General features: G+C 32.0%; 1 protein-coding gene across 1 annotated transcript in view; it reads right to left on the bottom strand.

The window, feature by feature from the left end:
• Nucleotides 1-14,940, bottom strand: part of LOC129981358 (proton channel OtopLc-like) — a 72,891-nt gene that overhangs the window by 8,431 nt on the left and 49,520 nt on the right. The window contains exons 3-5 of the mRNA XM_056092179.1: nt 8,818-8,944; nt 5,944-6,121; nt 815-969 (exon numbers count right to left, since the gene is read on the bottom strand). Coding sequence (XP_055948154.1) covers nt 815-969; nt 5,944-6,121; nt 8,818-8,944 — 460 coding nt within the window. The remainder of the gene's footprint in view (nt 1-814; nt 970-5,943; nt 6,122-8,817; nt 8,945-14,940) is intronic.

The following is a 14,940-nucleotide window of genomic DNA, read 5'->3' as shown; positions in this document are numbered from 1 at the left end:
TTGCTACCATAAAATGAACGGGAGGTAGAGCCGTGAGATGGTATAATTTATAATGAAATTTCGGATTTTTTTTTAAATGTTTAAACTTCACAAGAGACGCATAGAGGGTATGATGCAACTTACTGTAATGAACCTTTGTTCAGAACCTGTTATCAATATATTTGAATTCAAAAAGATCATCCACAAACATGACTTTCATATTTAAGAATTATCAATATTTAAACAAAACATTTTTTAATTAGAGCATGGGTTCGGAAATGCAAATTGAAGAGAGATATAGATGTGAATCTAGTAAAAGAAAAGAATATATCAGATAAAAAAAAGGTTTGTATGCACATGAATTCCATATAATTCCTGGAATAAGAATTATATTACAGCATAAAAACCGCATGCGAAGCATGTATCGCTTCGGGTGGCAAGTGTCCATTGCTTTGTAGTTGTTCCTATCACGCTGCGTGCAACTTGCAATTCATGCAATTAAATGTCGTGTTATTTTAATTTTGCATCCCATTAAATCTATATTGAACATTTAATCTGTTGTATTTTTAATTTAATTCACTGACCATATACCTTTATATCAACTGTTTCCGACAACCATCTTCCATTGTTTGTTTCAATATGCCTCACCAACCTATAAATGACCTATCGGGATGCCACGCATATGCTGCCATTCAATTTGATTATGTTGAATTAAATGAGCCGACCGTAGGTATTCTGTAAATATTAATTCTGCGTACATGAATACTTTGTCACGCTCTGTTTAGTAGAATTTTGTGACAAAGGGAACTAAATGCTGTGGACAAAGCGGTTTCACCTGTGAATTGAGGCAGAGGACGTGCGTCTGCAGCAACGTGAAGGCGGCCAGCAATAATGGTTGCAACCAGTTGATCTGGTCCACACATGGCTGCTCCAGAGTGAAGAGAGTGGCCGCACCCAGACCCACCCCGATCAGCGTGCCGAGGCCGAACACTGGAACAGAAAAACGAATCGTTTATTAAAGAAGAATGCACAATCCTTCTTTGCTTTGTGCACTCTCCCCGACAAGTGTCACGAGATAATTATAAAAGAAATAATTAGAAGTAGAAAAATTTCAAAAGAGGGAAAAGTATGGTTATTTCACAAGAAAGTGCGGAACTGCTGAAAAATGAAAGAATTATGAAGAATGTTTATCATAACTTATTTCTGATTTAACATTTTAAACCAAGATTCCTTAAAATTATAAAATTAAATCAAAAATTTGTTTAAAAGCACACTTAAAAAAACACACCTTTTCAATAAAAATACAAGTTAAAAATATTTTGTTTTCGACACCAACAACGGAAGAAAAAATAAACATTTGTATCAACAGTAAATAAAATAAAACATTTGTATCAACAGTAAGAACATTTTGATTTTCACTACAACAATGAAAAGTGTTGTTATGTGCTAAAAATATTTAAAAAATAAAAATAAAATTTATTTTATTACAATTAAATTAATATCATTAAAAAGATAAATTTTTAATATTAAGATGGCGTAAAAATCTTTTTTGATCCATAATATTTTAAGTTATAAAGAAAAAATAGAAAATTTTGCTTCATTTTTTAAAATTAAATTTCATAAAAAATTATCCTGAGGAGTACTTTTCCACTCTTTAAAAGTATCCTTTGATAAATTTGGTAGTTCTAGATATACTGTGCACATAAACATGCGCTTTTATTACTGGTAGATATATCAAAAATTTGCAAATCTCAACAAAATAATTTTTTTAAAAAATATGCGTGAAGCAACATTATTATCATTAATTATCCAATAGATGCAAATCAGTATAAATAAGAGAATTTTTACACCTCATGCTATATCTGTACAGATATTTACCCCCCCCCCCCATATATATTTCACATTTCGCGAAATCGTTATTGCTCCATATAAGAATCATAAAAATATCATTTTCGATTCTTTGTTAATTGAATTATATAAAGAAATGTCTTCAGAAAAAGAAAGATCGGAGTAATCTAAAAAGGTATCCCCAAAGAGAAGCTGCAATCGACAATTATTTCTATTATTGTTCTCACTGACCTGAAATTATTAGGTTTAATTACTAAAGTATGAATAATTAAAAATTACACCAAACTATTTAAGTGGAAATTACGAGATAGACAAGAATATGCATAATTTATATATATAATATAAATTTAAATATAAATAATATAAATTTAGATAGCTTAGATAATATAAATTTCACCTGCTTGTTTCGAATAATCGGACATTTTAGAAATTTTAGTCAAAATAGAACGAAATGGAGAATTGATCAAGTTTGGTCAAATCTGTCGTGATCACTGTGGTAAATAAAATAATTATCAACATATCATTTAAGTGTCAAGATTTGCTGCATTTTATGCATATTGGAAGAATTTCATTTCTGAAATTGGATGAAAAAGAATAAAGATATCCACTTTCCAAAAAGAAATCTAATAGATTTTTTTAGAAATATAGCATTTGAAAATTCCATGGCAACCAGATTTTACAAGCAAGAATTTTCCTAAAAAGTAGTTTTTAAAAGTAAATTAAAGTTTATGAATAATAAATTTATAAAGTTTATAAAAAGTAAAGTAAAACTTGTCAGATTTATTTACCTTCTTTAAGGATAGCTTTATCCAACATATAGTTGATCCTTTGTTAGGCGAAATGTAAGTTGGTTACAGATAAAATAAAATGATACTTCACTAACAATGTTATGATAACACTGCAACCTTTGTTCCTCTTTCTAAATTGAAAAGTTGGTTAATGTTTCCTCCTTTGGGTGTTTTGTTGATTGTAATACTTGTGCTACTTTCATTGTCGAGTTTTGTCTGCTTTCTAACGAGGGATAAACTTTAACTCTTATGTAACTTTAACTTAACTAACTTTAACTCAATGTCTTATCTGCTATTTTTCAAAATCTGGTATCAAAACTTTTAATTCCTTTTTAATGGTTGTTAAGACAAGATTGAATTGAAAGGTGAATACACTGTAGTGACATTAAATTTCAGCCACCCCCTCAACAATGATGTAGAGATTCTTGAATTTTTTAAATGTTACACTAATTAAAGTTTTAGACCATCGCGAAAGTAATTCCAGATTAAAAATCATTGCATTCTCAATGGAGTAATTGCATTGAAAGAATGAAACATTTTAAACTAACACACACATTACACCTATAAATGAAACTTTAAAGTTTGTAGCAATAATTGAATAAAATTTAATTTATTATCTTAGCACCAGAAATATAAATACAACATTTTTTTACGATTTTTATACAAAATCAATATTTGAATCTATACATAGTATAAAATGAAGTCTCCTGAAAGCGTCTGTATGTTTGAAAGAGAAAAAAAAATCGAGAAATACTTGACTCAAATGTGTGACATTTGTACCATTTTGTAGGGCATTTATTGGGAAAGTATTTAGTATATTAAAGTCATATATATATAAAAAAAGGAGTTTTATAATTGCCAATTCCTACTAAGATTCGCGCATGCGTAAAACAGCAGTATCTGTACTTTGCACTTATCCGTGCATGTGTGAAAACCTCATGTCAAATAGCAAGATCTGTGGTATGCATGAGCGATACATTTCTTTCCTTATGTCTGATTTTAAACAGCAATTCAAAACTCATTGCGGGAGAATCAGTTTTAATACCAAAGATCCTTCTCATTCTAACAGATTTACTTTTAAGCGTGTTCAGTTCCCAGTTAGTCGCTGTTTCGCCCTGACAATAAATAAAGCCCAAGGACAAACGTTTCTCAATGCTGGAATTGACTTAAGAGAAGAATATTTTTCTCGTGGACAACTTTATGTGGTACTTTCTAGAGTTGCACCCAACCAAACAAAATCTTTTTGTTTTGGCATCGAGAGGAAAAACACCCAATATCGTTAACAAAGAAATATTATGAAGTAAGCAGAATTTTATTTTCATATCAGATTATACGGAGTTGGTAAACAAGTGTGAAACAATGGATACAATTACTTACTCGTATATATTTAAATTTTAAAACAGCTTTTTTATTATATTTTTAGTGAATTGTTTTGTCTCTGAACATATCATATTTCTATCTTTTTAACAGTCTTAATATTTAAGAATGTGTGCTATAAAAATTGTTTTGTAGTTATTTTTGATGATTTCTAAATACATTTTTATGTTTGTTTGATGTTGTGTGACATGTCCACGTCATATCGGGTGGAGGCTAAACTTAAGTTTAAGGCTAACCTTTTTCTCTTGGATGTTATGTCACGGACACTTCTAGTATTATATATATATAAAATGTACTTCTAGTATTATATATATATAAAAAAAACCCAACTGTCCAACATAAAATAAGTTATTATGAGTTAAATAGACAAACAATCCAACAGGTATGCATCGCACGACCTTTTTTTCATCTTGATCTTTTTTTAACTTTTTTTTCATCTTTCAAGTTAATTCTTCATTTTAATTCTTTCCCATTCTTCATTTTAAATTCTGAAGTTTATAGCAATCCCACACCAATCAGAAACACCTCTTTCGCTTTTCATTCCGCATAAATTAATATTTTCAAATATTAAATAAGTCAAACATTCTTATCTATCTCTTGAACTGGACCACAATCATGGCAAGCTCGAGGACGGAGCGATAGACAAATACTCAATTCTGTCCACATGAAAGATTGTGCTGCTTCCAAAATTTGAAACTAATAACATGATTGAATGTGCAAAATATATCCCGATTCATATTTTGTCAAGAGAGCAATCGATCAATGAAAGGGAAAACGAAACATTGAAGAAATAGAACATTAAAAAAAATCTTTTTTTGAGGAATTGTGCCAAATAAAAGATTTAAAAAAAAAAAGAAATGAAATATTATATAGTTTGTCAAGACAACAATTTTGAGCAGCTTCAAATTTCAAAAGTGTCTTATATTTATTTTTAATAACATGGCTGAAAATCTAGTTCTACGAAGATGTGATGTGCCGATGCTAAAACCGACTATATGCTTATATTTATCGCTGCCAGAATTTATGGAGAAGGGAGGAGAGGTGCAGAAACTGGAAAGATTAAATTATATATGGATTTAAACAAATTATTTGAAAGGATGTCATCTTACATTCATATCGAACATTCACTTTAATCTTTTGACACCAAAAATTCTTACCAGCTCATTATACCATGTACCATAGTTTGAGAAAAACTGTATACATTTACTCACGTACTTGGTTAAAAATCTTCCCAAATATCAAAGAAAATTTCTTCGCAAATAGAAGAAACTTTGACTTCCGCTTGACTTTAATGAATCGGTGACAAATGACTAATCGGAAAAAAAAACATAGGGGAAAAACAATTAGCAATTGGATTTATTTCTTTTTTACGCTCTTAACAATAACAAAGATTGTAAAAACCAACATTGAACAAACACTTCAAGATGATTTGGTTAATATTGTACTGTTAAAATTCAGGTGTTAAGCCTTGCTGGTCTTTCTTCCACGAAGCTATCGATAAGAGAAAACGAACCTGCATTTTGTTGAGCATTGCAAATTCCACTTCGCATATGGACACTTTGGCACTTGAATACAGAATAATATTGTTTATTAATATTCGTCTCAAATATCTACTACAGTTTGAATTTAAAAACATTTTGCTACAAGAATCATGGATTTATATCCATGATTATAATCATGGATATAAATCCATGATTAAGAGTATCTCTTGAAATGATTCTATATATCAGCGAGTAAGACAGTCGCCAAAGGCGGCTACTGATAAATATAATTAAATTTCCAATTTCTTTGATTTTTTTTAAATAAATAATTTGCACTAAAATGTTTTTGCCGACGTCCATATTCTTGACCAACATTTAAAAAACTCTTAATTAATTAATAAATCCAAATTCTCTGGAATTTTCTTACTTTTATCATTCAGGGATAAATACTAAAAGCAATGCATACTTACCAAAGAAGCCAACCCTGAAGAAAACACTGATTTGAGGTAATAGAGATCTGTATGTTGGGGCTGTGACTTCCATCTCATGGATTTCTTCCATGCCGGGACAGCGCTGTGCAATTACTCCCACGTAAATGCACAGTAAGCAGAGCAGTCCCGCACCCAGCACCCAGGAGAAGAGGTATCCCTGCAAGGAAGAAATTAGATTTGTGAAATCTGCAGAAAGAATGAGAGTCATATTTCAAAAGAAGCTTTCGAAATAATCAACTGTTCAAGCACATGACTTTTATTCGTTGAAAATATTCTAGTTCTGAAGAAGTTCAATTGAACTACAATTCCTTTTAATATTTATATCGTTATTGGAAAAAAACTTTGAAAAACTCATCCGATGTATTCCGCATAATGTTTGCGTTTGACGTAAACAAGTCTTTCAAGGGCACTTTCAGTCTGGAAAAAAAATGAGCGATGCCGGAAGTGTAGCGGAGCACACTATTTGGCAAAGAAACTCTGTATAAAATGTGACGAATTTAAGGGTGCGTTATCGTGATGGATCATTACCAACAGGTCGATCAAAAGCAACTCGAAATTTCTTTTTAACACTTGCAAAAGCTTAGGGCGTGGGGTGTGTTTACTACAGCCGAAAAAGATGGTCACAAAATTTTGACATTACTTCGGTACTATCTTGCCTTTTGGCCTCGGAATGCTTGCCCTATAACAACTACAACTTGGATTTTGAATAGTATCTATTAACTCAGAGTTCATACCAGTAATAAGTATGTAGAGAAAATTCAGATCAATGCTGAGAGCCAGCAATATATGTTGTGCAAATTCCAGACGGAGTGTGTACAGATTTGTCACGTCTTTTGCTCGGCACGTGATATTCGGTTCTTGGCATGGACTCCGCCAAGATTCTCCTGTATCCCATTATCTTCAATGAAAATAAAATGAACGGATTCATTGCTGATACATGCATGGTCTGCAAGTTGTTTCGTCTTAATTCGATAATTCTGCGTTACTTGATTATTTTTGAAGGACATTTAGAAAGCTCTCCATTAATGTTCTGTTGTCTTTGAAGTAATTATGCAACTCCATTTTTGTTGCCATCTCCAAAAGTTATTAAGTCTTGTGAACCCTCTTTACTTCGAAATAACTAAATTTTTCTCAAAAATTTAATGAAATGGCGCTGTTCAAGATGTTCTAGAGCACTTTATCCTCAGGGTATCTTTCAACAAGTCTGCCAAGTTAAGAAATGTATTAGAGCTGATGCAAACACTCTTAGAACCACATATGTTTCGCTAATAAGACCTATTCTGGCATTTGGTTACCCAATTTATTTCGGCGCGTCTGAAACAAATCTTTAGAAATTAGAACGTGTACAATTGAGTGCCGCTCAAATTATTTTCGGACTCAAAAATAGCTGTCCTTCTGGTATAGCTCTGTTCGAGACTTACAGCCAGAGACTAAATTACAGAAGAAGAGCCAAATTAGTTAAGTACTTCAATAAAATATACAGCTACGGCCTTCAACATCGTATTTCTCTGTATCTGCACATTTGGCACAACAATCAAAGACTCAAAAATACAGCCCTTTTAGCTTGGCAGAAACTCAAAATCTGATCTCTCGAGAAGTTGAACGTCTATCTTTAAGATCCTAGATTGATGCCTCAGAGGGACTACCGAGAGTTTTCTTTCTCTTTGATCTGAGATCCCCTGCAAACAAGCAAACTCACCATTCAGACCATCTTAGACAGCTGGCTCTAGAAATTATTAGTTGCATTCCTAAAGATGCAGTGCAGGTCTATATTGGTGGTAGTCGTATAGAAGATCGTACTGGAAGCAATATTTATATTAGGACCTCCCCTCACTGCGACTGTCCCTTAAAATCCATACCAGCCACTGCAACGTCTCCAGAGTACCATAAAATCCAGAGTACTAGTCACTACAACGTCTTAGTGGCTGGTACTCTGTAAACGACGAAACCAGCATTTCTCTTCTGCTCAAATTGAGGAAGATCTCTCAGAACCACGACGTCCACCTCCAATACATCCCATCACACGTAAACATTAGTGATAATGAGGTCGCTGACGGATTGGCCAAAGAGGGTAGTGGGAATGAAACGGCCACAGGCTCTTCGCTTACTTATTAAGAACTATAATCAAATGAAAGATCTAAACTCAATGTAATATGACGTATTCCATTTGCGCACCAATGGTACAAAGGAACATCCCCTGGCACTCTGCTGGAAATCAAATGTGACCGTGGCTCCCAGATTACTCTGGCTAGATTAAAAAGAGGCCACTTTAAGTGTCTTGCCTTTGAAAATGCTAGAAAAATCCATCCCATTTGTAAAAAGATGCTGTGACTATTCAGCTTCATCGGATCACATTCTGGGTTGCATCAGACTTTCTAAGGCAGAATTAACCTCCGGTCCCCTTATTATTAGAGATTTTTTGGCTGTCAACAACACATTAGAGATGATCTGACACATGTCAGATTCTTTGAGGACAAGCAAAAACAGTAACGAACTACTTTATAAGAAATACTAATAAATAAGTTGCACAGGATTCTCTAATGTTCTTAGAGCTAAAAGATAAGGCTTTCATTAATATACTAAAAAACAGAAAATATCAAAAATACGATGGTCAAAACAAAATCATAAGAGCGAAAAGTGTTGAAGTAAGAAAATTTTGTTATAAGAAACAGAATTTCTAATAGTCGTTAAAAATTTAAATTATGCCCTAAATATAAAGAAATTTGAATGTGCTATGAGTATTCGAAAAGAGTGAGATCATATTTAGGATTATTTAATTGGCGTGAATCATCGTATTCCAGCCCTTCCTGTGCCATCTGAGCACGAAAGCAAACATTGAGGCGTCATACTCACGTGGAAGAAGAGGAGTGGTCGTCCGTTGGGCAGGATCTCTGTGAGGAGGAGCACGAAGACTGCGGACAACATCATCTTGGCGTACAGACTGCTCAGTAGATGAGCGGTGCCTTTCGTCGGCCGCGGTCTGAATAGGAAAATAGGAAGAATCTTTAAAAACATGCAATCATTAATGTACTAAATTAAGTAAAGTAGAATTTGAAAAAAAAAAATTCTGTTTTTTAGCACCAGTATGGAATTTTAAGATGTTTTTTCTGATATTCGTTATTAAGAGGCGCCGCTGGTATTGAATCGAAGTTTATGTTAATTGTTTAAATGGTTCTGAAAATATTAAAATATAATATTGATCTAGAACATACAAGTGTACAAAATTTCCTAACTCCATGAGTAAGTGAATAAAACCTCACCAACAAAGTTTCATTTTTATAAACATAAAGCAAAATCAAGTTGATGAACAGCATATAAAATACAATGGCTACTAACACGATCCAGGAAAAACTGATTTTGTCTAGTTAAATATAACTTTCAATCTTAGGCTGAGGTGCACAAGTGCTCGTGTGCCATACTCTGTTGTACCTCTGGGTGGTCATATTTGTCAAAAAGCATTATTTTGATCCTGGCAATTTGGCTCAACTTCTACAGAAAAAGTAAAAAGTTGTATAGTTGTATAAAGTATAGTTGCGATTGAACATATAAACATGTTTATTATCACATTTGAATTTATAACTGATAACTATTTAAAGCTAAGAAGCATATGGCACCAATTTTGCCACTTTTCACAAGTGAAAGGCTGAAGCCTGGAGCTGGTTTGAGTTTTCGATGAATACCACAACTACGGAGAAATTCTCATCCAAATCAGCAGATATAAAATTCGAAATCGGACGAAAACAATTGATGGCTGAGATGGCAGACATAAAAGTCGGACAGGAAAAATTGAAGACTGAAACAAAATCCGGATACGATGAAATAAAAGTGGAATTCCAAAAATCAATACAGGCGTTTCAGGACTTACAGCAGCAAATTAAAGCCATTCAAACAGAATTTAAAACCGAAACAGTCGGTAGCGATAAAAGGAACATCGGAATAAAATTCCAGGAAACTGAAAAGAAAACTAAAGCTTTCAAGTACATTCCAAATTCCCTGAAACTAGAAAAATATTTCATCTTATGCCATTTATTAATTTTCGAACAAACATAATGAAGTGTTTAACAACTCAATTTGATATCTTCTATGGCAACCGTAAATGAATAACTCAACTAGTGCCACTAACTCGTCGCATATTTCCATGAACTGCAGCAGATTTCCTTCAGTCAGTCGGTCGCGTAAATTGATTGATTTGTGAAAAACAGAAAAGTTCATTCGGAGCAAGATATCTGACAGATGACAGCGTAGAGGAGATGTAGGAGGGCGATGAGAAATATCCCGTTTCTGGTGCACTTGGCTTTTCCGATCTACTATGACGATACTTCCGAAAGTCCACACGAAAAATAAGGACGACACCTGAGCTGGCACCCTCCCCTCCACACTAAACTACACTACACCAGTGGAAAGTAAAAGTAAACAGATGAACATGAAGGACCGTTTAGGATTTGAAGCAAGTTTTGACATCAGTAACAATTCTGACCTATCCTCAAATGTATTAATAATTTATTCTAGTAACAAATGCTTGCAGTGAAGCAATAGAAATTGTGCTTCCTCAGAAGTTTGACAAGGATGAGAGTGTAATCGGTAGCAAGGTATGAAAAATCAGAGATAAATGATCATGTAATTATAAAGGAGTTTCGAGCCATCGTAAAACCAACGAAATACTTCATTATTATCTGTATTGCAAGAAATTTATTCTAGGAATTGACTATGTCTCCTAGAAGTGGTTATTCAATTTAAAAAAACCCGGAAGAGCACGTAGCACTATAAATTCACGGACTTTAAAAGTGTGAACGAAAATCGCAAAAGTGATCAGCGTTGCTGTAGCATCCGTACGGGATGAGTGAATAACAAGTGTCACGACAGTACTGAGGCGGAAACTATATTTGATTCTACTCTCGGGCCACAGTACAATTCCTGCTGCAGGAGGAGCGTCTCGTTATCGGGGAGGAGATGACTTGATCCCACACTTCGCTTTATTCACCAAGGAAGAGAAAACCAGTCACCATACTGCAAGATTCTCATCTGCATTTATGGAGTGCCCCTTGATGGAGGAAGAAAGGATAAAAACAAGGCAATGCAGATGATTTATCATGAAAGACGTTCCAAATGGATGAAAAAAAAAAAAAGAAAAAAAAAAGAAAAAGAAATGCAAAGCTGTGACAGACTTGCCCAGTAAAATCCAGAAAAACTTAAGAAGTTTCAAGCAGATGGGCCAATTTGGGTTAAAAGAAATGATACAAGTGAATATCCTGGGAAGAGATGAACTCACTTGGGAATAATGGAACTCTCTTCATATTAGAGATAGAATTTTATACTACAAATGGAAGAGTGACGATGGAAATACACGCCAATAACTGGAGCTGGATGATGATGGAACTTCATCATGCGATATATATTATCCAACATATATCAATATTTCTCGATATATCGTGATTTCATTATTTATTTATTGCTATAATTAATTATAGCCAGCAGCTCTTAACCTTCTGACTAATCAGAACAACTCCAAATAAAAGGAATTTTCATTTTATACAATTAAATTATTCGTGTTTTTTCGATAAAAATAATTAGAAAATGATTGAGTTAAAACCACTTTAATAAAATGTGTTGATATTAATGCATATCTGCATTTTACAATTTATCATATTCATTTCTTTCAATAATATAGCAATTTTTAAAAATTTTACTTTTTTTACAGCTGATTTAAAAAAGAGAAGGAAACATAATAATGTCTTTAACAAGTAAAATTAAGTATTTATAATGAATTCGAAATCTGAAGTCTAATGTCTTGAAAAATTAATTCTGCATATGAATTACGTAATTTTTTTATTTTTATTTTAATCCTTTCTAGGGCCATGGGAAGTATGCTTCCCACCAAATTCATTAATTTTTGTATGGAATTATGTTGTTTTGCGCAAGTTCTGACAAATTTTTCAAACACACGGAAACTTAGATGCTTCATTTCCTTATCTCACACAAAATGGTGTGTCTTGATTTGTTACTTAATTATTAATTAACCAAATTAATTAATTAAAAGAAATTTATCTAATAAGCTAAATGAGTCACTTTTCTTCAGCCAATCACAATCCTAAAAATATTTTAATATATCATGACTAGAAAAAAATAGCCCTTTAAAGGGTTAAAAAAATATTAGTAGATTTAATTTAAATATGTACTAGAATTTTAACAATAGGTAGATTAGATTAATTTTAAATACTTTTAAAATTTAATTAAAGAGGCTTTCATACAATTTACTGTTTAAAAAAAAAAATAGACGAAAAATTTAATTGGGTGTAATAACAAACAGCATATATTATGGAATATAAGTTTTTTTTTACGGAAGAATGAGGCAATATATTGAAAATTTAGAAAAGGTCTTTCAATTTTCGTTCATTACGGAAACAATACAGTCAAGTAAAAGAAAAATACGCTGCTATATATTATCATTAATCAAATTCAATGAAAAAATACCCAACACTCAAATAAAACGTTGTCTTTCTGAACATTAAAATTCTAGCTATTATTTCTAATTATTCTATCAACATTTTGGTGTATTATGAAATTAGAAATAAAATAAAGGAATTGAAAATTAAAATAAAATATGAAAAATTAAAATGGAGGGGAAAATGAAATAAAAAAGAAAACGGTTACCTAAAAAGCAGTTAAAAATGGAAAAATTACGACTAAAATAATCTTTCTTAAGTCAATTAAAAGTAGGTTTTTTAAGTCAATTCAAAATACTGTATATTTGAAAATAAAAAAGTGTATGAATGAAAAAGGCAAAGAAGAGAAAAACTTTTAAACGGCGTTAAAATTTGAAAAAAGTGCAACATATATTCCAATTATATAAACTGAAATAAATCTTAGAAATAAACATTTATTCATTAAAAATAATCTTTATCTTAAATGTAAAATAAAACATTTTAAGGTAAAATATATTATGAAATTGGAAAAGATTACATTTAAAAAAATATAAAAGCGCATACTGCAGAATCGATTGTCATAAAAATTCGATCAACTTCGAAATCTTGAAATGATCGAAAATCCAAATATCATTGGAAATTCGATTAGTTTCGGAAATTCGATCAAAACCAATCGAGCATTCAGACTAGTTTTGAAAAAAGTTGGAATTTCTAAGAGCCATAATGATCAGAAAGGATTGATTTCTGTCCTAGTGTCCATTCTTGTTCCCCTTAAAGCGTCGGTGATGAGGCACTTACATAAAGTTTCTTTTCACATGTGTTGTTATCATTTATGCAAAAAGTCCCATGTCAGGACAAGTGATAATATATATTATATGTGTAGAAAAGATTTTATGGCTGATGATTAAGCCTTTGCATGCACCTGTTTCCGAAAAGATATTTTTGGAATTCAGGTTATATGTTTGATTTTTAAACTTAATTTATAAGGATATTAAAATTATTAAATAATTGCTTTTACATTTTTCTGAAAGATATTTCGGATGGTTAAAATAAATAAAGCATAAAAAAATTGCTTAAATTGTAAATATATTTAAAAATAAAAGATAAATAACTTTTTGACTATATTTAAGTAGAAATTGTTGGTTGTATATTTTAGTTTAGGGAACAGATTACAATTTATTCCAAAGTGGCGTGATAATATTTTGTTAATATTTTTAGAAATATTAATAAAAATTATGTATAAAGGCAAAAAGCAAATGAAGAGCAACAAAAATAAACACTAACCGAAAACAAAACAAGATCGTAAATGAACATTAATTGTGAGTATCGATCTATTGCATCGCGATTCATCGCCATGATATCGATAGATTGATATTTTTCAAAGAAAATAATATCGAAAAATCATTAAAAAAATATCGATTTTTTTCGATAAATCGAAAATTGGCACAGTCCTATCATTAACAGTTGGTTATCTCTCGATCCAAATGATTACTGTCCTAATGGAAGTCAATTCAGTGTTATGAAGATTAAACAAGATTAGAGAACCTTGGATAATAGGATCAGGCACACGGCAGCGTCGAGAAACGGTGGCGGTGGAACTCGAAAGAGAACTAAACTGAGTGCAAAAGGACGATCACAGCATTTTAATGCGGATGTTTCATTTGAGGAATTCATCTCAGAGCCTTTGCCTGTAACATCTAAAAGTCATCAGTTCATCCTGGTAAATATGGATTAATTTACAAAGGAACATGAAGCTTTACTTATAGCAAAGGAATCAAGAAGAATACTTACAGTCTGGCAAGAAAGTATTGGGACACACTACAAGTGTTAAGAATTCAGTTAACCACGTGGTCTTCCTGGGCGGAGCTAGCTGCCAATCATGTAAATACCACGTGGTCTCACTGTTGATGTTAGTATATTTTCTTTTCCAGTAGAAGCGAACTTGACTCATGTACTAGGGAGAGTGTGATCTCGGTTCTCTCCCGGGAAATTTTATGTGCATTCTCTAGGCCTACTACACTATGGCGTAATCAAGTGCCTTTTGTTGTTGATGTTACCAATAAACCCCATAAAAGAAAATATGTGTCTTTAAGTCATTTCACCCATGCAACAATCTTCACTATCAAATAAATTGTGTAATCAAGAAAATCAATAATTTTTAACAAGTTCACAGATTTTTATCATAATATTTTACTTAAATGTACAAATGAAACCAAAACAAAGAAATACATATTGTTTTGATATATACTAATCATAATAATTAAAACAAAACTCTTCTATTAATGTAATTATGTTATAATTGAAAATAGAAGAAATCAAGTAAAAAAACATGCTCAAAAAGTATTAAGACACTTCCCAATAAAATAAGAAAAACAATACAAACTTAAAAGTTAATATCTTGTTGGGTCACCCTTGCTTATTATGACCTCTCATAGTCTATTTGGTATGGATTGGACCAATTTTTGGATCCATCGATTTTGGCCCCCTCTTTACAAAATGTTTTCTTAAATCCTGCGTATTAGAAATTTGATATTCATACAATTTTTGTTGCAAA

This window comes from Argiope bruennichi, chromosome 8 (assembly GCF_947563725.1).
Source record: "Argiope bruennichi chromosome 8, qqArgBrue1.1, whole genome shotgun sequence".
NCBI lineage: Eukaryota > Metazoa > Arthropoda > Arachnida > Araneae > Araneidae > Argiope > Argiope bruennichi.
The sequence above is the reverse complement of the archived record's forward strand: the minus strand, read 5'-3'. Positions and strand labels throughout refer to the sequence as shown.